General features: G+C 37.4%; 2 protein-coding genes and 2 non-coding genes across 8 annotated transcripts in view; 1 reads left to right on the top strand and 3 right to left on the bottom strand.

Moving 5' to 3' along the window:
- The first annotated feature begins 62 nt into the window (after positions 1 to 62).
- LOC106159198 (zinc finger protein 704) lies at positions 63 to 13,402 on the top strand. Its single transcript, XM_086994733.1, has 7 exons — positions 63 to 779; positions 7,006 to 7,142; positions 7,631 to 7,836; positions 8,294 to 8,394; positions 8,742 to 8,928; positions 9,236 to 9,376; positions 9,704 to 13,402. Exons 1-7 carry the CDS (start codon positions 232 to 234, stop codon positions 9,932 to 9,934), a joined length of 1,551 nt encoding a protein of 516 aa, XP_086850859.1. The 5' UTR covers positions 63 to 231; the 3' UTR covers positions 9,935 to 13,402.
- Positions 13,403 to 14,046: 644 nt separating this feature from the next.
- Positions 14,047 to 24,787, bottom strand: part of LOC106159199 (pumilio homolog 1) — a 32,406-nt gene continuing 21,665 nt past the window's right edge. For 4 of the 5 annotated variants that reach the window (XM_086994728.1, XM_086994729.1, XM_086994732.1 and 1 more), the window contains 7 exons: positions 23,357 to 23,557; positions 22,791 to 23,055; positions 21,350 to 21,608; positions 20,360 to 20,530; positions 19,731 to 19,978; positions 18,762 to 18,845; positions 14,047 to 18,334 (listed from right to left, as the gene is read on the bottom strand). In XM_086994728.1, the coding sequence (XP_086850854.1) occupies positions 18,094 to 18,334; positions 18,762 to 18,845; positions 19,731 to 19,978; positions 20,360 to 20,530; positions 21,350 to 21,608; positions 22,791 to 23,055; positions 23,357 to 23,557 (1,469 nt within the window). In that variant the 3' untranslated portion in view covers positions 14,047 to 18,093. The remainder of the gene's footprint in view (positions 18,335 to 18,761; positions 18,846 to 19,730; positions 19,979 to 20,359; positions 20,531 to 21,349; positions 21,609 to 22,790; positions 23,056 to 23,356; positions 23,558 to 24,787) is intronic. The other variant, XM_086994730.1, reaches the window with a different exon arrangement.
- Positions 19,104 to 19,346, bottom strand: LOC112041408 (small nucleolar RNA SNORA73 family). Its single transcript, XR_002886229.2, has one exon. It is a non-coding gene; the product is annotated as a small nucleolar RNA SNORA73 family (small nucleolar RNA).
- LOC112041406 (small nucleolar RNA SNORA73 family) lies at positions 22,188 to 22,430 on the bottom strand. The gene has a single exon (XR_002886227.2). It is a non-coding gene; the product is annotated as a small nucleolar RNA SNORA73 family (small nucleolar RNA).

The following is a 24,787-nucleotide window of genomic DNA, read 5'->3' as shown; positions in this document are numbered from 1 at the left end:
GCAATGAACCAATCAGCGGACCAAAACAATGTCACGTGGTACACCAAGTTTGCCGGTATTTCCACGCCTCCCATCTAGACCAAAACAAACCGCTGATGTAAGCAACCGGTGAAACTGCGACATCAACTTTAAGGCAAAAAATCTAATAAATCTCCTGGTATTGCTTACCCCAAAAAACTTAGAAAAGTGGAACGATACCTTGGGGAACGGTTGAGGGAGTTTCGAGAGACGATGTTTGGGACAAGACGCCTAGCGAAGCGTTCTATTGTAGGCACGAGAGTGGCTGCTCAGTGGCAAGATGGACGGTATTACTCGGGCGTTCTGGAGGGGTCAAATCCGACACCGAACGGTCGGACTTTTTACACCGTCAACTTCGACGATGGTCACACAAAAGAGATCCTTGACACTGATATCATTGGTCCGGGTTTTCAGAGTATCACGGACGCCAAACTAAAGCGGGGCCAGAAAGTTTTCCTCACCCATCATGGCCGGGAACTGTCAGGGGTGGTGATAAAACACAACAAACCCGAGGACATTGTGATCATTATACCGGACGCCGGGGAAGACCAGGACAGTGTTCCGGAGCTCATGAGACCGCTGGAAGAGGTTCGGCTGTTAGAGAGTCGAAAATCTGCCAGATTGCAAGACATGGACACGGATTACTCAAAGATGGCGGACTTGAACTTAAAAAGCGACCCGACTCCTTCGATAACTTTGTCCTCAGAAACAAACAAGAAAAGGACAGTGTCACAAGTGATCGACGTACCGTTGAGGACAGGGTAAGTTTTTGTAGGGAGAGAAAATACAGAAAAAAATTATCAAATTGATCGTATTACTATTCTATGTAACAGTGTAAGATTTGAGCTCTAGATTAAACGTCAAAAAACGCAAATTGGGATTTTCCCCAACGGTTTATTTTCGCGTCATCAAAAAATTCCCTCTGCCACGGAAATATTGGCTATTAAATACAGGTCAAAGCATTTTCGTACATGTCAAGAATTACTGAACAAAACAGCTGTTGAGGAGAATTCGTGGGGGTTCGTGACCGGTGGCGTAACATCAACGTGCCCATGCGCGCACCGCTAAAGTTGGCAAAACTAGGTCACCCTTAAACAGCTGTTTGACACGGAACGTGATCGTTTACTGCGCGGCGTCCAGGCACGCGTGCTGCGGCATCGCGGTTCACGTTAACAATATTGACGCTGTATGGTAACCGTATATTGTGAGCAACGTTATTGGCGTTGTAGGGGGTGGATCGTTTTTTTTTCCTACATCATGCATTCCTCAGTGCGTTGCGTTTTTTTTTTTTTTAATTGAAGTAATATTTTTTGTATTGGTTCTTTGAATCAGTACAGAGAAGTTCTAATTAAGGGTTGTGGACAGTAACTAGTACTTGTGCCGTTTGCGGAAAGTCAGGAAACAAGAGTTTGGAGATTAGAAGTGTAGTATTAGAATATTTTTCGAAGAAGAATAAAAAATGATGTGTTTTTCACCCTCACTATTCCTTCAATTTGAAATAAAATAATAATATGCAAATTTGTTGCATATTCTTCAATGTGTTTCTTTTGAAAATTTAAGCGAAGCAACATTTTAACTAGTATATGATCAAAAATGTTGCCATAGAGTGATACAATGGAATTGATTCGAGTGAGTATTGCTCCGTTGCATGATATTTATGCTGATAATTTTTATTACTCATATTGTGTCATTTATATTTTTAGAAGGGGGTTTCCCAGAGTGAGAGTTATAAATAGCACTCCATTATTAATTACACAATCTTGTGACTTGCAGAGTCAAATACAGAATTTTTGAGAGGAGGATTTAACGTCTATTCATTAAATTTTATAAAAAGCCTACTTGCATTGTCACACTAATTCTTGATTCAATTAAGGATTTCATTACTTTAGAAGGAATTAGTTTTTCTTGAAAGGGAATGTTTTGGATGTATTTGATTGAGAGCTCAGTCAGAGTGGTTTTACCTCCCCCCCCCTTTAAAATTATCAATGAATAAATACAGTCAGTAAATAAAGAAACTGAATTTGCCCTTGGAATGTTTTTAAAAATAGCATAGCTTTGTTGACATAAAACTGAGGTCTTGTGATCAACAGTATTACATAAAGCAAGGCCAGAGACCTGTTCCTTCATGAAACTTGTACTTAAAAGCTTCGTTGTGTAGCGTTCTTCCAAACCCTCTCTCTCTCAACACATACACGCACACACACACACACACACACACACACACACACACACTGATAGCTGCATTATTGCCAACATCAAATCCTTTCTAAATTGGCCCATGCAGCAGAAGATATAAATAGCATCTCATTGCTTACTTGACACATACAAATCTACTGACCTGATATAGCAAGCAGGGAAAGTGTACTCTCAGGTATAAGATAGGCCTACTGATAAGGTATGACCACAAGTGCTTGCTGGGATATGTACTTATCTTAATGGGGAATTTTTATTTATAACAAGACCATGCATGGAGGCTTCAGTTAATTGACCCCTCATCGATTTTTGAGGGGTGTGGGGGGGGGGGGCATACAAATTATTATCATTATTTTGAATATTCCCATTTGTCATTATTATTGTTATTGTACAAACTCATGTTAATATTTTGTTGAAGTTATTGCTATTTTTCTCAGTGTTGTGTTCACAACAAAAGAAAAATAAACAACAGAATTGATTTGGACAACTGAGCTCTCTGCGTGCACTTGATGTTTATTTAATTCTGGAATCTAAGTGGAATACATTTCACAGTTTATTTTCCACTGTTTGGGCTAGGTCACATGCCTATGGTCATGTTCTGCTTGAATTAACTGGCTTCAAAACCCATTTACAGTGCATGTATGGTGGTGTTGCCCAGGGCTTATCTTAAAATAATTTACCCTGAGGGGTCTATGTGTTGGTTTGCATCCTCATACTTGTACATGGCTTTTGGTTCATATATGTATGGTAATTGCTATTGAAAGGCCTAACTTTTCTTTCTTTTTTTTTCACTTTTTCAAAATTTATCATTTTCATATGCTTACTGTGGTATACTTTCTGACTCAAAGAGAACTAACTCACTAACTTTCCAAAATATTAGAATCCAAAATTCAAAGTCATACTAACTAACTTTTTTCTTTCTCTTTTAATTAGTATAATTGTTTGAAATTACAGAGTAATTACCGTACAGGGTTGAATATACGTGTATATAGATGATCCTTGGCAGGGGATTGCGGTGCACAGTTTAACACAGATGTTGTGGTTTCGGACTCTGAGCACACTAAGGCAATGCAAAAAATTCCACCAATGCCGTAAAATACTGCATATATCATATAGCTTTTAGATTAGGGATTATTGTGAGTGAGTTGGGAAATAAGAAATGTGTCAGTGGTCAGGATAATTGGTTTACATATTATATGAATAAATAAATAACTAATGAATGAAAACTAAATAAATGAAATAATGTAGAAATAAGAATGTTTTACTTAAGTAATAAAAATGTTGATGCTTCACTGGTCTTGATACTTATAATTTATATAATAATGAGAATGTAGAATGCAAACCAAACCTAAAAAAGATAAAAAGTTAAGATGATTATGTGCCTGTCATTTTTCAGTGTGTCATGCGTGAGTGATTAATACATTCCTAGGTTTCAGGTAGCATGAGAAAGGCAACTTTGAAAATAAAACAATATGGTTATTGTTTCTCAGGTTGGGATGTCATTTTGCCCTCAGAACATATGCATATTGATTACTTGATAATGAAACTCAAGTTAAATAAAGAAAGAGAGTGCTAGTAACCTTAGATGTTGTATGCGGGTGCTTCATTGGTATAAATTGTTGTCAGGGGATTTCATTGTTGAGAAATGATGTGTTTATCACTAGACATTCATTGGTCTGATTTCCAAATAGATTTTCATTGACTGTGTTGTTTTAACAGAATTCTGCAAGTTGATTCTGGATCGGCCAATATTAAGACCAATTTCTTTTGTTTTTTGTTACTTAATTACTTATTAATCGATACAATTTTTTCAAAATTTTGATGATTTCCCATGTCCAATTTTGACCAGTTTGATTATTGACCTGTTAATTTGTTTTTCTGCATATATGTTTTTTTCTGTCAGTTCTGTCATATTTGTTGGTCCAGTGATACCTATTTTGGACAATGGACCTTTGGACTCGCAGTACACACTCCTTTTCAAAACAATGACAGTAGTGACCTCTAGTGACGGTAAAACTAAACATTCTTTTTCAGGAATTAAATTATAATAATAAGAATAAATAAGATAATAAAATAAGATAACACAAATTAAGATTTTAAATAAGACTTGCATAGATCTACAAGTAAAATCATGTTTCTGCATAAGCATTGACACAGTTAATTAAATATTTGGCTACAAATTTTGATTTGAAGATTCCTTGGCTGGTTACCAGTTTGAATTGAATTTTTCTTGGCCTCAGTTTCAGAGGTTACTGGTACGATAGAGTCTCACATGGTTGGGGGGGGGGGGGGGTCTATAGTCTAAAGGTTCATTGGTCCGATAAATGGTAACTTTTTCATTGGTTTTTTAATCAAGGGTTCATTGGTCCAAAGGTTCTATAGTGAAAATTCAGACCAGTGGACCTTCGGACTAATGAACCTTCGGACTATAGCCATGGCCCCGAATCTCACATATATTGTCAGCATAGAGGTGAGTCTCCAGCAGCAATCAGTGAAACTCAGGGTGCTGTAAGGTTAAGCTGACCTTGAGGTTTTATTTACATGGCAATCAGTGCAGTGACCCAGATTTACTAGCTGTCCATGTGGGGTTCTTCATTTATGCTATGACTAGCAAGTTATGATATATATATGTCTCATGACTATATCACTGATATAATTATTATTATCATTTATTTTTTTACCTGTTACAATTATGATCACATGCTTGTTATTTGACACCTGTAACAGTTGAATCATGGAAGATCAGTTACAAGAGCTCTATAGATAGCTGGGTCTCTCAAACTGTGTAAATCATATTTGTGTACTTTAAGTAAGTGGCTGAAATCTAGTGCAGTGTTGTAAACAATAACAAAGTCACTGGAATGACGTGGGTTACATGTGGGATGGTTATTTCACTGAAAGGCTCCAGGTCAGAAAAGAACATTTTTGTTGTTGGTGGCTTTCTGGGACGAGAGGTTGTTGACATCTGAAAAACTTACGCAATACTTGTGCCGCAAGGCTTTGAATGTACTTTTGTTATATACTAGTAATAGGGAGGTGCAGGTCAATGCAAGAAATCAAGAAGGAAGGGGGGTTTATTAATTGGGAGGGGGGGATAGTGAGAGAGAATTAATGAATTAAGATACCACATTTTGCCTGAGACATTATATTCTAAACCTGTCTGAATAAGGGATCAAATCATGGATTTTTAGAAGTTAAAAGTTTCTTGCATAACAAAAATTCCCTTTTTTCTCTGCCATCAAACATGCATGATAACAATAAGGGCCAACAAAGTTCATTTTCAAACGGGGTACTCTTTGAAATGTTATGACGTATAGTACTCAAATGGTTTTCAAGTGCCACTGTGCAGCATTATCATGTGATATATATATATATATATGGGCAAATGATTCATTGGACCAGAAAACTTTGATCCCCTTCAATTTATGATTAATCTGATCTCACTTTACTAATTAACTATTTAATGATCTATGGTTTAAAACATAAGTTGTTTTATTTTTGCTCAAGGAAGTGTAGTTTTTTTTTTTAATTGGACTAGTCAACCCATTAGCACTGTCTAGGGACAATGTGGACTTAAAAAAAGAACCAAGTGATTTTTCCATTCTAGCTAGAATAACAAGTGAAGCAATGCACCGCCCCCCCCCCTTCCTCATTGGGGGGGGGGGGGGTGCTAATGAACTCCAATAGCAATCCTAGGTTCACAAAGTGACTCAGGCATAAATCATGACAGGCGTAGATAATTGGGCCCCATTTCAGTGAAGGACTTTAGCCCCGAAATTGCTGTTAACTTTTAGACTTACATTAAGTGTCTTTGAACTTGAGGTTAATCAGTGGTAACCTGACTGAATAAAATACTGTTAATAAAAGCATGGCATTGACCAATGTTTTTGACTGTATTGGAGTATGTCATTATAGATTAATCTTGAGCTGAATGGGACCAAGTTTCTGGTCTTTCAGTCAAGACCAATTTCAGACAAAAATAATTTTGTGTAACTTGGCCTTATAGCCCATTGCTCAATCATCTCCATCCCTAAGAACATCATCCTCTCTTAACCTTTGCCCCATCGCTTTCAATTAGGGCGTTAAACGTCAAGTTCCTCAGCGTTAAATGTTCATGTTACTCTGTCACTTTAAGGACATGACCTCAAGGTTGTTAATATACTGAGGACATAGAACTTGTGTGGAATGCTACGTGAATAAGGGCACAGATTCCATTTCTAGGCTCACATCCACACTCAAAAGTGTAGTGGTTTCTTTTCTATCTTTCTTATTTCCTTTTTGGCCAGATGTTAAAGATATTATTATTTCAGTCCAGAGAAAAAAGAATTTACGTAAATGACTAAAGAACATAATATTACTCTCCTGATTGATGTTAGATAAAGTATACCATGTTATTAAAGTTTGACCTAGCAGCGTAAATAAAAGACATTTTAACACAGTATGAGTCTTGTATTGATTTTTCAATTAATGAACAAATTAATAAGTTGTTAGTGTATAAATTAAGCTTTAAGGCATGTCATCTTTATGTTCCTCCCACAAAAGAGTTATAAAATAAAATTTTGCAGATATCCCACAGATCTAATAACGATCCAACACAAAGCTTTACTTAGTAATTAGCATGTCGAGGACAAGCGCAAGCCATTTAATGAAAAGAGTATTTTTTCCTTAATTATGTCATTTATGTGTATTAATGTCATTAACTATTATAGTTATTATTCACTTTAAGTCCATTATTATTATCATCATCATCATTATTTATTTTATTGTATTATTATTATTATTATTTTGCTTCAGACGTCGCAGAAAGGGTTCACCAGATCTCGATGACTTGATGCAAACAGACCAGAATGAGGCTGAGATGATGGACGAGAGGTCTGCGGCCTTGGTTCTCACTGCTCTGTCTTGTAGTCCCGTGTCACCAACGTTAAAAGGTGCACTTCTTTTTAAATAATCTTTAACAATTGAGAATCGACTGTAACAACTAAAAAATGACCACTGTGTGCCATTGCTGTAACAACAAAACATTGTGAACTCTTCCTCAGTTGTGTCCTCCAAAAAATGGATGAGTGTATGTTCATCTGTCTATTATCAATGTGACACAGTAATGGACATTGTACATTTTGAATTATTGTATGATTGGAGATCTGGCAGAGGAAGGATCAAGGCTAATGTATTTTATATTAATTGAATATATGAATAAGTCTAGCATTCATTATGTGCAAAAGCTAGAAAAGTAGCCAACATGATTAATTACTGGTAAAGTTTCCAGCAGATAACTTTAAGGGGCGTCTTTTTGTATTATGTGCAAGAACTTTATATAGTCATAAATAATTACTATACTGACAGAATACTCTGTGCAGTGTCTTTAAAATAAAATTATTACCTAATAAATAAAAATAAAATAATAACAATTTTTCAGGAGAGCCAACAGCAATGAGTCCACGCTCCTTCAATGACAGTTTCTTGTCTTCGAGCTTTAAGTCTGGGTCTCCTTCGCCACCCATGCAAGTCAGTGAAAGCGCCCCTTCATTTACTGTGTTTGGATCCTCTCTGGATGAAGGAATTGTTTTGGAAGATTCTAACTCTGCCTACTTCAGCGAGGAAGGGAGCAGTAAGAGGAGAAAGGTGAGGATTGTGTTTTCATTGCGTCTTGTTGCAGTGTGGGTCTTTGTTTTAGGTGTGACAAGAGTCTGGATCATTGTGACATTGTGTTAGATATGACAATGAGACTGGGTCATTGTGTCATTGTGTTAGGTGTGACAAGGAGTTTTGATCATTGTGACATTGTGTATGGTGTGACAAGGAGTCTGCGTCATTTTGACATTGTGTTAGGTGTGACAGTGAGACTGGGTCATTGTGACATTGTGTTAGGTGTGACAAGGAGTCTGGGTCATCGTGACATTGTGTTAGGTATGACAGTGAAATGGGGGTCATTGTGACATTGTTGTTGGTGTGACAATAAACTGATTTTTATTTTAATGATCTTGACATTATAAAGCAAATGTGCAGTCTGCTTCAGATTTATATCTGTTAACAGAATATTTTACAATCAGCTTAACAATCAAAATATTATGCATTGTAGCCATCAACAAGAACCATATTCAAGTGTACTTGGCCGGGCTGCGGCAGATTCCACAGTACATGTGAAGCCATCGAGAAACATGTCAGGGAAGCACATTTGGGGTAAGAATTAAGGCAGTTGAAGTATCTATATTTGTATGAATGCAAATAAAAAAAAAAAGAAGAAAAAAAGATTCCATTTTAATTACCATCTTTACGGTTAAAATTATTAGGCATTATTTACTTGAATGTATGCAAGTGAAAAAATGAAAAAATATGCATTTGATTTAAAGACCAATTCTTGGATGAAATATTTGAGACTAAATATTGTAATTGCTTGTTATTTGGCAAATAAAAAAAAGCTTGTTAAAACATTCTATTCTAAGCATAATTTACCTCCTAGTTTGAGCTTTGCTATATAGCAGGTGAATTCGAGAAATTTGACGAATTTGAAAAACTTTCTTGTTTAGACCACAAAGTTCAGACGCTGATCTCTCCGACCACGAAGAGGAGTTCTATTACACAGAGGAAGAGGTTACGGTTGACAGTATGGTGGATTCCTTCGCTCAGATGTACACATCTTCACCGCCAGATGTCAGCCATTTTGAAACCGCTCACAGGTGGAATATGGACCACGATTATCTGAGAAAAGTCAAGGTGAGAAGACTTACTCAGCATGTTGTTTTTGTTCCCCAGTACCTCGTCCTGTCTTCCTTGGATTGGGTTAGTTTCTATGAGAAGAAATTAAGATGGCATATTATGCCTTTATTAAGCTCTTTTCAGGCTATGACCTTTTTAATCAACATATATGTATGTGCATGCACAAACAAACACACATGCACAACATTCTGAATTCCATGAATTGGCCAAAGTTCTGATTTAAAAAAAAAGCAGTGTTCAGATATTTGACTTTTATTGAATACAATATTAAGTGCTCTGTGCATTATGATTATTTTTATTACAGGAAGTTAAACCTCATTTCACAGAAGATTCCAATACAAGCCCAATCAACATTCCTGGCAACCTGCAGCAGACTTTGTCATGGACAAGTGGTGACTCCCCACGCCCACATCAGATCTCAGCCTCTGAACCTGCTGGCTCCTATGTGAGTATAAAGGGGACAGCACTTGTAGAGATGATAGTAAGCCTAACAGACATCCAATTGATGAATACATGCATGAATATATATATGTAAATCCTTCATGGTCAAAGTCATCGTATTGAAAAACATATGTATTATACATATGAAGATAGAGTGTGTGTGTTTCTGTGTGTGTGTGTGTGTGTGTAGGTGAGAGAGAGATTTCAAATTGTTAAATACTGTGGAATGTTTACGTCAGATTATTGGAACTTTCTAATGTTAAGTGTTTCAAGATCCAGATCTCTCAACAGGGTACATTATAATAAAAAGCCATCTTTTTCATTGTTACAGATGACCTCTGCCATAAAAATTGTGAAACCCAACTCCCAGGAACGTTTCCACAGCCACCAGGCTGCTTCTCCAAAATCTCATGTATTTGGGACTCCTCCGAGGTGCTCCCCAACTCACAAAAAATCTCGAAGTGAGGTGAAAAAATGTCGAAAAGTGTACGGGATGGAAAACAGAGATATGTGGTGCACACAGTGTAAATGGAAGAAAGCCTGCACTCGATTTATAGAGTAGAGGTTAGGGGTTTCCTTTCATCTCATTGGATGAAATATCTCAAAGAGTCTACGAATAGAAAGAACAGACTTGGAGTTAACACAGTGTAAGTGAAAAGAAACCTGCATATGATTTACAGAGGAGAAAACCTGGATCTCTTTCCACCACCTCGTCATTTCATAATGTGGACTCTTGCTGCTGGGTCAGCAAGGTCAAGGGTGAAGGTCACTCCCATGGGTGAAGGTCAATTCCATGAGTGAAGGTCACTTCAACTTGTCAGTGAGTGAAAATATCTCAGAATGATATGAGAACACGTACCTTTGTGTTTTTAATCTATTAGGAATAGGTGTGTAAGGTTGTTTTCCTTTTGTGAAGGAGGAGTAATTGTGTAGAAGAAAAGTACTAGGGCACTTGTATTCAACACATCATATCTACTTTATTAGTATCTTTTCAGTATTTATGAATATCACATAATATACATAAAGTAATCTATGCAACTGATATGTATATATAAACAGTTGATCACTGTCAGCAGTGTAAATGTTGTTGGATTTCCCCTATGAATGAAAATGTGGTGTGACGTGTTTCAACAGATAATTAAGCCAACTAATATCTGGATATACAGCACTTTATTGCAGACACTGATCATCTACTAAAAGAGACAGGTTTTGATCATTAGATTTCATTTTGGGATCTTGAATGTAGATACAACATTTTCTCCAAAAATGCCAAATTGTCAAAAGGACTGAGGAAAAGAGTTATTCTTTTGAGGTGTGTGTATAAGTCCCATGACAACAGTAAATACAGGTGCTCAAAATCTGCTATACAGATTTGACGGAAGGAAAAAAAATTAAATTAAATTATGAAAAAAAAATGGACAGAAAATGAAAATGATTGTGTGGCATAGTTTGGGCAACTACTTGTTTAGAGAAGTACACTTAAATTAAGTTAACAGTACAATATGTGTCTTATATAATTGGAAAGTAAAGTGAGTGAAAGAAAATCACTGTTGTATATTTGTACAACCATATCATTTTTGCAGGTCATTGGTCTTGCTCACATTCTTACAGGCATTAAAGCAAACTGTGATTTTACACATTTAGAGGTGCCATGCAGTTTCATGAAAGTACTTCAAAAACCTAGTTAGTCTTCACCTTAGACCAAAAATTTCAAATTAAGGGTATTTCTAATCCAGATTTATCAGTCTTGGTCCAAGTTAAATCAATTATTGTATGTCTAATGAAGTTTAAGAAATAGCTGTTTTCAACAAATAGTTACATTATTTTAGTGGACTGCCTTGGATTGGCACTGAATTGAAGTATACCAGAGTTTTTAGGGAAAAAAGTTGCAGCCTATTTTGGGACCCCCAAGTTCTTTTCTGTAACAGAACCCTGGAATATTTATTATTTTTATCCATGGGGTAAACTTTTTGGATGATTCTTGCATGGTTTGCAGATGATCACCAGGTTGTAGAGTCGGGGGTGTTCTGGCTTTGCACTCTTTTGATGTATGCACCGCTCATGATAAACAAGTGTTATACACCTCAGGGAAAACTAAATATGGTGGAATTTCACAAATTTTAATCTTGCACTTTTCAATTTGCCATAAGTTTAAAAAATGCGTATTCCTAAATTTTTGACAGATTGTTTCTTCATAAAATTCTTCTCTTAAAGCTTTAGATGGGCACTTTTTTCACTTTCTCAATTCTGTTTCTTTCTAAATTTATTTGTTTGTTTGTTTGTTTGTTTGTGCTAAAATAAGAGCTGGACTAGCTCCTCATAGGCTGCCAAAATTGCTACAGTTATACATCAAGATCATCAAACTTTAAACTTAATTATTTCTGTGTAAAGAAACTACCAGATGTCTATTATTAAAAATTCCCTGTTGGTAAGATATACAAAAGAAAACTTTAAAATGGGATGAACCTGCATCTTGTGAATAATAGTCACACTTTTTAATACGGGTCAATTGGAGTGCTATGTATAATTGTGAAGGAGAAAAGGGGCAAGTCATGAGATTTTTTTCTTGCCTGAAATGTTTCTGTTTCCATGCTATAATTGTTGTGCCTATGGAATTTTCGGGTTTGAAAATAATGTTGTATTAAATTGCATGAACTGCCTCTTTGAATAAATCAGAGTAATTATGTGGAGGTATATGGTGTGTGTACAGTGTACATTGTAGAGATTCATGTCAATAATGATCTAATTTAGAAGTTTGTCTAGGTCATTGGTGTGATCTGTGACCTATTTAATTCTGTATGAAGGTCACTTGTGTGAACCATGACCTTGATGGTCCTGTATGTAGTTCATTGGTGTGAACCATGACCTCGATGGTCCTGTATGAAGGTCAATGATAAGTCTATGACCAAGGTAGATCTACACATGAAAAGGTCTCCCGTACCATATATCAGACCAGTTGAAATTGGAATTGCAATTTCTCTCACCTTACACGATATGCATTTAGAAACTCAAAGTTATCATGATAATTTAATGTCAAGGTTTTATCGTTGTTACAGTTAGTGCATTCTTTTTGGCCAACTATGCAAAAAGGGAGTTTTCAGAAATATTTTCGCTTGAAGACTTTTTAAAAATGATCAAATTTGCTTGGGTTTCATCGGTGCACATTACAATTACAAACTTGTTGTCAGTGTAAATATTTCAAAAGCTGTTAATTCAGATCTGTGTTATAATCCTTGTAAATATTTCAAAAGGGGTAAATCATGTGTTGCAAATCTTCTGATGAGCATTATATCATGAAGTCAATGAAGTATACACGATGCACATACAAATGTATATATTAATATATATATATATAGATGAACAGTCGAGATATTATCATATATGATTGTGCTTGGCTCGAAGTGTCTATTGCTACCACATATATTATTTAAGCTTTCATCACTTGCACAGGTTGTTTTTGTGTGAAAATAAGCAAGTTTCAAATCGCAATCTATACAGAGTTTATATGATATATAAGTATATTCACAGTGTGTAATACAGGTATTTAGTAGGATCACTTAAAATGTAGCTCTAAGATATGTGAAATACTGGACATTATTTTATTTATTTATTTGTATTGTTTGACGACATCATCTCCTGCGTGACTTCAATTCTGTGCCGTTTGAATGGCTAGTAATCATTATTTTGCACATATAATTCAATGCAGATGGTTTAGTGGACAATACCTTTCTCACCTCTTTTTATTGGCTATAGTTGGCCAAAGCATGTTATGAAAGTCAATTTGATCAAAAATGTCAATGGCGACATACAAGCTGTTTTGCAACAAACGATTCTCAAAAAGGGAGTGAGATTCCCTCAAACTTGTGCCTTAGTATACATCAGTCAAGCCAAGTATTCTGCATGTTATAGAGACTTCTACCATCTTTTCCATGTTATAAATATATTATAGCGTTTTAGCGTGTTAGGGTGCTTAACGTCAGTAATTGGGATGTATTTTTTTTTTCCAATAAATTTTTGTTCAATACACTAATTACTTGTTTTCAAATTGATTGTATGTACAAATACTAGTAGATACTCCCCAATACCCCCCCCCCCCTTTCAGGTACAAGAAAATTAACCTCTACTAAACTTTATAGGCCTTAAGAGCAAATGCTCCTAATCATCCAGTGTAGTGTTGTGTTACAGAATAGAAACAGAAATGTAAGTCATTGAGAAATGCTGTAACAAAAGAAGGCCATGGTGTCTTGATACTCATTCCCCCCCTGGATTATCATCAATGTTAACTGTACAGACAGACTGGAGCAGCACTACACCAAAAGCCAAGTCCTACATTCCTCTTTTCTAGTTTAAAATATATAAAACCTGCTGAACTGTATTTTTGAATTACTGTAATTAGTAAAGACGAACTTTTGTCAGCTGAGTGCGTTTTACAAACTGGTATATTGGATCAGCAGTCCCTACTCCAAAAGCCAGTGGGTTGATGTCCCTCTACCAGGACCACAGATCGGTTGTTCACTAGATATTCACTGATATATTATCTCCCGACACATGATGGTACTTGTCTGCACCGAGAAAAGTGCACATACTTTTGTGACCCTGATAGACAGGTAGTGGGGTTGATAAGTTTTAAGGACCAAGTCCACAGAATGAAGAGGCAACAAAAACAACACAATCTGATGCTTTGAAAGATTATTTTATACTAGCAAAACATTGAAAGGGCAGAATGCAATAATTATACAATGGACCATTCTTCAATGTTTATAATAGTGCCCGTTCCCATTTTTATTCATCCAGTAAGAGGGTAGGGTCTGATGAGCTTTGTACACCATATACAGAGTTCTTCAACAAAAAATCTACAGTACTTTGGATCTTTTTTCCTACAACATGCTACATTTACATACAGCTTGTGGTCACTGGTATCAACAAACAGGGGTAGCCTCCCCTAGGGATAACTTAGGGATAGACCTCTGGTTAGCAAGTTTATGTAACAGGTACCTTGCTGGCCAATGGTGATGTTAAGCACTGAAGACTCGTGTATTGTATACCTTGTATAATGCTTGATTTGCATGTAACAAGATTATGATTGGGTCCTTTGTTTCTCAACATCTGAAATGGGGAAGAGAGGGACTGACATACTTCACAAGATCTTGACTTTTTTCCTCCAAGTAAATGCAAACATCATGCCCTTAGTATGGGCAATCATAGTACAGCATTGCCATGAAACCCTTGGAATAATTTCCCCGGACCAAGTTTACGTTCAAAAATATTTCCTCAAAATCAAGATTTTGAGAGCATTCCACACCAATCACAATCCCATCTCTCCCTTTCCATTTTCACAAGGTCTCTCCCCAATCATCCCCAGCTATCCATTTCCAATATAACACAAGCTCCCATGATATCTCCCAATGAAAAAGAAAAAACATTACACCGAGGCTGTGCCACCCCATCTTTCCTGCGTGAGCTCCCCCTATTGTAAATGACCAGAGATCAAGGTTGCAACTTTACACTATACAGTCAAATTATTTGTTCTTTACAAGATATTCACACATTCACATGGACGGCAGGCAGCCAGGGTGGGGGCACCTGCTGCCCCTTTATACACAAGGTTTCTACACATTTGTACAGCTCTGGCCTCTCTATACAGACAAGTGGAAGGAGATGAGCCAGGGAGGTCAGGGTGGCACACTGGATTCGGCTTTTCTTGAAAAGGGCGACACCTACTGGAGGAAAGATGCCATCTGGTGGTCATTTTACTCAACCACTGAAATCTCCGAGCATTAACTAAGGTTCTATTACCACTACTGAACCGAAGTTTCCATGAACTATATATTAAGATCATTCGGAAAGAAAAGCTGAGCTGATTGGGTGAAGTGTGACCAGCGCCATCTGTTGCCAGGCCCCCTGCGAGTTGATGCCAGTAACCTGGTTATACATAATATACATACAAGTACAATCGTCATCATAATACATATAGTACAATCAACATTGAAGCTTCAATGGATACAAGAGTGAAGTGTACAAATTGTGGTGAAGTACATATTAAGCATATCATACACAAAACAAAAGTTGCCAGCCATTCTTTCTTTCTCTATAACAGCTCTTTACCTGCACCTAACAGTATGGCCAGTAAAAACAGGACCACATGTGAGAAAAAAAAAATTGTTAAATTCTGCCAAACCACATGCAACAGGACGTAATGATGATTAATTCTACAGACATTTTCTTCAAAGGTAAAATAACATATCTTATCTAATATACATATAGCTCAATTTGTAGTGCAATTTGCAAAAAGTTTCAAAAGAGAAAAGCAATACGTCCAATGCGCCTTAATCCAAAATTTAAGGTGAAAACAGGTTCGACATTGCATCTCCCTTTATGTCTCTATATATACAAATTTGCCCGACTACCAATTTTACTAGCCAAGCTACGTGAATTCTTTACAATGCCTCATACATACATACATTATGTATTTATGAAATTATCATTATTTTAATATTATTACATCTTTACAGATTTTATATAATAGCATTCACATTACAATGATCTGCCTAAGGCAGTGATATTCAATTAATTCACTCATGGAAAACAAAGCATTCCCCTGGTAAAAACACCACACACCAGTGTTTTATATTTTATATGTATAAATGCTACACACACTGAACAATAATGAAAAATCACTCAACTTTCCAAAATTAATACCTATAACTATTCATTATAACACATCTCTTTGCAAAGCAGTTAGATGTTTTATTGAAATAGGACTAATAAATACACCAATATAATATCATATAATGTGAGCCTACAATTTCACCAAATGGGAAAAATATCTCTCTACCTACTACTTCCAAACTGGCTGCCAAAAGTGACCAACTCAGTATAATTCGGACAGCCTAAATATAGCTTGACCACTTTTTCTGAAGCATTTTTTTTTCACATTGTTCAACACCCCAACATATATTCGTATATAAAAGTATTAACCACAAGCCTAGAAATCACACACTGCTACAATATGATACAAATAAGAACATCAACCACGCTGCTAACCTAGAGCAGGTAACAGTCTCATATACAATTTGATACAATGTAACTATATTCAGATTATACAGAGGAACCCTTCAAAGCCCTGTACATTATGCACAGTGGCCATGGTAAATTCCTATTCATGGTAGTTAGTTTTATACTTCTTTTTATACAGACCCCCAAATAGTATGAAAAATATCTCCAAAAACTCCCTTTATACAGCTATATACCAGTTATTTACCCATTTACAATGCAGCTTGGTTAATTACAAATATAAACAAATAAATAAAATATTAATAAAAGCCGAAGAGTTATGAGTAGAAATGACTGAGGCTCCCTTACAATGTAAGATTTTCTTGATCTTTGGAAACGGGAATTAAGTGAATCACCCACAATAAAAGGACCCAAGATGGAAATTGTGTACAAACTCATGGCATAACAAGACATTTCTCTGAGGGATCATGTGACAGAAACTTGCTTTCACTATCAAAAATGACTGGCACAATTTAGGTAACTAGAATTTACCATCTATAAATGAAGTGATGTATGCTGTTTTTGCCACTTAAGCTGACAGCCATACTACTAAGTGTTTCTGAGCTAGCTTTTGTTATCTTCAAACAGCCATCAGTAAAAAAATTCTTACGTAGCAATTTAAAAAGAAAACAGATGAATTACCTTCTCCTACTCTCAACGTTATCTTCAAAACCATGTAGTAAGAATATAGGTATATTGTGATCTATATAAAAAAGGTCAATAGGAGCTGGTGCCTTAGCTGTCATAAGTGATGGGCAAAAGCAAGCAGAGTCCCAATGGGCTTTGGTTACCCCAAATTTTCAAGATTGTCTGTGAGAAAAAGAGTAGTCCATGGGAAAGCACATTACAAGTTATGAATTAAAACAAGAACAAAAAAGCTTCTCCTATACAATTTTTACCAATTGTTTGGCTCCCCTGTCAGTGATCTGCGCTTTCCTAAAAAAACAATTTTTGTGCAAGAGAGGTCACTGTAGGTCAAGGTCATGACCTAATTACAAGATCAAGCAAAGAGGAATACAAAAAGGAATTGTTGAAATTCCTTACTATACACTATACAACTAATATACAAAATTTTACATATTTTACAAGTGATTTCATCATCTTTACAAGGAGTACATATCCAGTGTTGCTGTGTGATTCGTAATTGTACATTATGAATGAGATATCAAGAGAAGCTTACAAAGAGAGTCGTCCAAGAAAAAAAAAAAGAACTCTAAATATCCACAGACCTGCACAAAATTAAAAGCTCCATTTCAAAAAGTGCAAAATACTAAGCCCTTTGCAACATCTATCACTTCATGTACATATTGTAAGGTTACCTCAGTCATTTCATAAAACAAAACTTTTCTCATTTACAAATAGAAAAATATTAATTAAAACACCCATTGAATAAAATGAGCAAAAACAAATGCACAGTTTGCAGCGATATTTGCACACTTTCAACTGCATTTCTCCTGACCAAAACAAAAGCCGACACCAAGATATTTGTATACATACCAAGTTAAAACAAAATGTCTATAGGAAAAGATTTAGCCACGTACTTAGAAACATTTGAAGAAAAAAAATAACAGCACTGGTTGCACAAGTTCAATTATTTAAGGGGCACACGCATCTAGTGCAATGCTGTCCTCATATAAGAAACAAAACCTTCACACTAGTTTCTCCATTTTACATCCCTCCATTTGGCGGCAATCCAATGGGTCCCAGGTCGGAGTTGTTCTTCATGTAATACTTCTCCAGTTTGGCCAAGATGTGCTTGCCGTAGGTGTACTTCCGCAGCGTGGACACATGAGGACGGATCTTGTGCATCAGAATTTTGCGCTGTGCCGGCTCCGCCACGTCGATCATCTTCTGAACCACGTAGTTGGCAAACTGATCCTTCATCATGGTGTATAAGGCACTGTGCACCCTGAAATGTATATATATATACATACAGGTGAATGAACGTAACGGATACCTCATCATGGTGTTGTATGAGGAATTGGACATAGTGAAACAAACATGTGAATGACGGACAGAAAATGTTCATTTATGACAGATCCAGATATATGATTTACCTGTTTCGTCTGTTCACTCAATTTTAAACGAGTGAATGGTTTGAGCTGTTCAGCAGGATAAGAATGATAAAGATGAATGACTGTGATACTGGAACTAACATTTAACAATTAACAGTCATTGCGATTTCAATGAGAGAGAGAGAGAGAGAGAGAGAGAGAGAGAGAGAGAGCGCGCCAGCAAGGAAGGGGTGGAAAGGGCATAAATATGACACCCAAATATCCATATAATTCCAAGACACCTCTGCCTCTTTTACTGGTCAATCTTAGAACTGAGCTTACCCATCCTGCATGCTGCAGACTTCATCAATCATCATGGCCCTCTCTGACCTGGAGCAGTGGGAGACACACTTCTCCACCACATTGCTGAAATATAGGATGAAGAATAACTTTACCTGAGCTGTTCTCTCTCATATATACAGGGAATGGCAATTTCATTGGAAGAACCAAAGTGAGCGTTTATGTTCAGGAGAATATATGCAAGTTGCAAAAGATGGACAAAAGTCAAAAACTTGGACTAGCACTCTAGTGATGCATTGATGGACAAAAGGTCACGATACTAACAGATTTAAAAATCATATCAATAGACATAATTAAGTTGATTTGTTCTTCAACAAAATAAATAAGTGTACTTTGCATGGTCTTTCTCCTCTGTCAAGGTCAACTAGTGACTACAGAAAGTTGATGGAATATGCAAGGTTAAGTCCACACCAGTCACAGAGGACCGGGGACTTGGTTGATCTCCAACACTGTGGAAAGGGAATATGCCTCAAACCCCTTGTGGGGGTATTCAGCTCCCACACGCCACAAAGACAGAGCCAAGTAAAGCCAGAACAAGTCCAGCTAACCTGGATGACCAAGTGTTGGGTTGGTTTAAGATCCAATACACATTACTGTTAATGAAAGAACATTCCTGTACATACCTTAGGCACTCAACAGCAGAATATTCCTTTCCTCTATTGATAATTCATGTACTTGCACCTCAACATCAAATGCTTTTTATGTTTTCAATGCAACATTTTGGTAGTTGAAACCCATTTTCACCAACTGATAGATCACCTCTGAAAGTGCTTTCAGAACAGCGAACTAACAGATCCGCAGATTAAATATGGCTGACCCACTTGATTATTTGTTGCACAATCCATGCTGGGAATTTTTAGCATCTAATAAGTATTAAAGTGACAAGCTTTAAATGGGTCGCCATATTTGATCCAGGGACTTGTTAGTCCGTTGTTATGAATATGCTCTTACCTGGCAAACTTGTGCTGGCTAAGGACCAGAACCTTCCCGCGCAGCTCATTCACAATCTTACTCTTGTCCTCGGGGCTGCCATGCTCCAGTACGTGCTGTATCACGTAGTTACCGTACTGGTCCTGCACCAGACGCTCTGTGTGCTGGTGCAGCTCCTCCAGTATCCCGTGCGTCTGTTCTGGGACGCAGTGCTCCAGAATGCGTTGGATCACGCGGCAGCCGTAAGGATGGGTGGACAGAGCAAACACCTGCTCAAATATCAACATAAAATCAGAATATTTTTCCCTCCAAAAATATATTATTTATTTTAATTTAATTCACCTCCCCCCCACACACACAAACAAAATAAATCTTATTTTCTAATGATGGCACATCATTTAACATTCTTTAGAAAGTGACAGTGGTTCATGCAAAAATGAGTGATTTTTTGTACTATTTACTTACTTCATATACCCATTACTAAATATTCCCATCATATATATATATATATGATTAATTTCATTGCCAGACTTATTTTTTCCCTAATTTCCACGTATCTTCACGGATGAAGACGGAAATTAAATGTAATAAAAAAACTGTGCAAAAACATTCCCAACAAATATGACCACAATGCTATTACATCTAATTACCTGGCCCTTGAAAGCATCAATGATGAATTGCAGGTGCTTGGGCTCCACGCATTCAATGCACTTCTGCACCACATGGTTGCCGTTCTGATCCTTGACGCACTTCAGCACATGGCCGTCCAGCTCCTTCACGATCTCCACCTGTGACACGACAATGTCAACGCACTGGTGAGGCTGCGTACCACAGGAAATATATAGAGAGACATATGCTACTGGTCACATTGATGGGGCAAGATAAATAAGTAAGAGATATATGCTACAGTTTACTTGTTGGGCAGGGCATGGCGGAAATACATTTAGATATTGATATTTTTCACTGTACACCACGAAGGCATGACAAGATATATACACAGAGATGTCTAGAGGTTTCAGTGTACTGTGGGAAGGCATGACAAAAATTATTTATGTATTTTTTCACTGAACACAAGGCGGACATGAGATTATATGCTACACTGTTTGGGTAAGGCTATAAAAAGAAATACACGGAGAGATATGCTTAGTCTCTTAACAGAACTGTTGTGGTTGATCCTGCAGGAAAGTTACCATATATAAACAACTGAAAGTGAGACTAGAGGTATGGCCCTCTTCACATCAGGAAGTACAGATTTTTGTATCAGTCCAGTATTCAGCTTTCCACAGATTAAGACAGAGATCTGCACGCACAATGAACCCATTTCTGCTAGTTGAGGTGTCATGCCAGTTTCCAGTGATGCGCAAAATGGGTTTATCATGCAAGCCATCAAAGTAATAGGCATGATACCACAACCACGGTCATTATCTGTGAAAAGCTGAATGATACAATGCCAACTTAGCCCATCTAGTGTTTTGTACAACAGTCACCTAATTCTGATCCGTACACTGGGGCTTGGGAAAGGGAGTAAAACCCTCTCTCTCGTAACTGCAACTTGGTACCAGTCAAACTGGTGTGATACAGAGAACTGCACCACTTGGATGTGAAGAGGGCCTCAATGTAAGACAGGTGTCTGTCCTCACCTGCATGTCAGGGGGTATAGACTCCAGCGCCTTCTGGATCACACGACACCCATACATCTGCAGGGCCAGCTGGAGCACGTGGCCGCGCACACGTTGCGCAAGGGTCTGCTTGTGCTCCGTGGTTCCAAACTCAAAGAACTTCTGTATCACGTAGTTGCCAAACACGTCCGTCATCAGGCTATAGGCTGCGGTAAGAATCTCGTTGAACACCATGGCTTTCTCTGCGGGCGTGGCACGCTCCAGTTTCTGCTGGATAAACCTGACGGAACACAATCATAAACATTAATTAATGAAGATAATTAAAATATGAGAAACATGCACATTCACAAGGACATTTATAATGCTTAAACTTAAAGAGGGCATTATAGCTAGATAACCTGATGGTGGTTAAGGATACTGGGCAATGTAATCAGAGGTGTCACTACTCACCTTTCTGGTTTATATAAGCCTAAAGCTCACTACAATCTGAACAAAAGGGGTAGAGAGTAGACTTACTCAAATTTATCTTATTTCCCCAGACATGCTGAAAACTTTTCAGAATGGCCAGACATTTGGACCGGCAGTAATGAAAAATTTTGTTGCACCGAATGGATTTTTGTTGGACTGAAAATCGCCCTATTCGTTTGAGACAGATACCACCAGTACGATTAGGTAGCTTAGTTTGTTTGTGAATGTGAAAGGTTTGAAATGGAGGGGGAAAATGCTTTGGGTTTTATATAATTATATTAGTGAAGGATGTCGAATGATGACTGTAAATTCAAAATTGTGGTTCTTAAAACATTTGTCGGTCATGACCGATCGGACTGACAGTTTCAGCATGTCTGTTTCCCTAGACATGAAATGTACCTTGCATGGTCTTTCTCCTCTGTCAAGGTCAACTAGTGACTACAGAAAGTTGATGGAATATGCAAGGTTCAGTCCACACCAGTCACAGAGGACCAGGGACTTGGTTACTCTCCAACACTGTGGAAAGGGAATATGCCTCAAACCCCTTGTGGGGGTATTCAGCTCCCATACGCCACAAAGACAGAGCCAAGTAAAGCCAGAACAAGTCCAGCTCACATGGATGACAAAGTGTTGGATAAAGTACAACCATGCAATAGTATTTACTATGTTTGAAGAAAGTATATGCTTACAGTAAATCATCCAACTTGTAAATCTTTTGTCATGCATTAACACCAGGCTCAAAAACAATAAGACCCCAACAATGCATCTTTCCACAGAAAAGGACATACACAGTTAACCCATTTGTTCTGGTTGTGTGATCATGCCTACTTCCAGCAGCAATGGAGCTGCATCTGCTTGACTGGAAATAGCAATGTACATATCTAGACCAGAATGTAGCATGAATAACATAGATGGCACATGTGCGTAATTATCTGTGGAAAGGTGAATGAACCACCTGCCCCAGTGACCTTGACCAACCTTGACCTTGACCTACCTTGACCCATGCTGGTCTTGTGAGAACTCCACCACATGGTGCAGAAGATCCTTCAGCTGGAGGTTAGGGATACGGTTGTTCCTGAAGTCCTCCAGCAGCCTGCTACGCCCCGTGACTTCTTTGGAGAGACTAGCTGTACGCAGCCCAGACTTGCTGCTGGGGAACAGGGTGTTGCCAAAAAGACCCCCAGAGCCGAGGCTGCCATTACGCAGCTTGGCCTCCGCCCCTGGGGCTGGGGAATACAGCCTGCCACTGCTGCCTAGGCCTGAAACATTGAAGAACTGGGTTAAGAATGGAGAGACCTGAAGGCACTTTTTTAGCAAAATATTTTTTTCTTTTTCCAGTAGAAATGGGTTAGTGTATTTGTTTGTTTTATCCTCACTCCCTCTCAATGTGTTTTTCTCCTTATTCTGGCTAAGGAATTTCTTTTACTTCATATTTGTCTCTGTCTTCATAGAACTATTTTAGGTTTCTGTCTTATTAAATACACAAAATTAAAATCAGCCCATCTTTTTGCCAGAACTGCCCACATCCACAACTTTTAATCATACAGACCACACCCTTACCAAGTCCTAAACTGGAGTTTGATCCAGACAATGATGGTGGTGGTGTCAGCGACTGCGCTGGTTGTACCAGTCCCATGGGGCCGGCGGGGGAATTGATCCCTCCCAGGCCAGCCGTGTTGTAGAAGGGGCTCATTGACGGGATCTGACGCTTGTAATCCAGAGATCCCGTCAGCGAGTCTCGACGGCCAGAGTTCGGCAAGCCTGTAACAGTTGATGTCTTTAATACATGCTAACAAACACATACAACAGATAAATTGTCCCAGATTCTGATTCCCTTGTGCATTCCAAGCCAGGCAAATATTATTTTCTAACAGCAGAAGCCAGATGAATCACATATCATTCATTTAGGCAAGCAACATTTATAGAAACCCAGGATAACAAAGCACTTTTAGCTCTCACATCTTAAAGTTAATCTTTAATTCTTATTTTATGAAAGTCCATATCAGCTTTATCAAAATTCTTCAATCGATGACTCCACCCATTATTTTCTGTATACCAAAAATACAGTGTTTACATATAGTGTACCAATATATACCACTGGATAAACAGTGGATATATTGTATATCATGGATATACAGTGTACCAATGGACATACAGTAGTGGATATATTGTACGTAATGGATATTCAGTGTACCAATAAATACATACTGTACCCATGAATACAGTAAACAAATGGATACATACAGTGTACCAACTTTTAAACATGGGTACAATATGTCATACTCTATGACTCTACATGTTATTTGGGCAAGTTAGTAGTTAGTTTCAACAGAGTAGACAAACATACACTCAAAACGTGGATGAGGTTTGTTTTCATTAAAGCCAGTCAATAAAGGTCTGCAAAGATAAACATTAAATATATTCATCCTTATAAGCAGATATCAAAGCTATAACATTTTGCATCCTCATTTATGTATTTCTTCTGGAAAGTTGAATCAAGCATACTTGCAAGGTGATTCATTTAAATTTTGTGCCATTCTTTTAAATAATAAAATCCAACAAATTATTAAATGATATAAAAAACAGGACACATTATTTATAAAATTTGAAAAGCAAATCCCATCCAGAGCCCACTCTCAAGAAAATTTGAAATTTACAAATCATCTCATGTAAATATCTCCAATACATCAGAACAGTACAGGTTCCTGTGCAAGAGAAACATAATCAAATGAGATTTGTAATTCACAAACTTCAGAGAATATGCTCCAATGTTTTAGCAGCTGCATTCAAAACCATTTTTCACATCATAATTTTTAGTCCTGTCTTTAGAAAGTTTGAAGCTAGATGCAAACTTGCACCATGTGAAATTCTCTCAATTGCAATTTTCTAGGTCAGAGCAGTGATGCTGAGCGCCATTCAATAGGATTACACACAGATATTGCAATCAAGCTTCGGCATATTGAGGAACATCGAATTTCATCTGTGATTTGT

This window comes from Lingula anatina, chromosome 8 (assembly GCF_051362555.1).
Source record: "Lingula anatina isolate TDL-2025a chromosome 8, LinAna3.0, whole genome shotgun sequence".
Lineage (NCBI taxonomy): Eukaryota > Metazoa > Brachiopoda > Lingulata > Lingulida > Lingulidae > Lingula > Lingula anatina.
This window is presented reverse-complemented; position numbering and strand designations above follow the sequence as displayed.

What these genes read in the sequence shown, in the direction of transcription:
- LOC106159198 (XM_086994733.1), top strand. Translation starts at nt 232, where the DNA reads ATGTTTGGGACAAGACGCCTAGCGAAGCGTTCTATTGTAGGCACGAGA. An exon ending in GGAGCAGTAAGAGGAGAAAG is followed by an intron (nt 7,837 to 8,293) that starts GTGAGGATTGTG and finishes TATGCATTGTAG; the next exon opens with CCATCAACAAGAACCATATT. An exon ending in CTGAACCTGCTGGCTCCTAT is followed by an intron (nt 9,377 to 9,703) that starts GTGAGTATAAAG and finishes TCATTGTTACAG; the next exon opens with ATGACCTCTGCCATAAAAAT.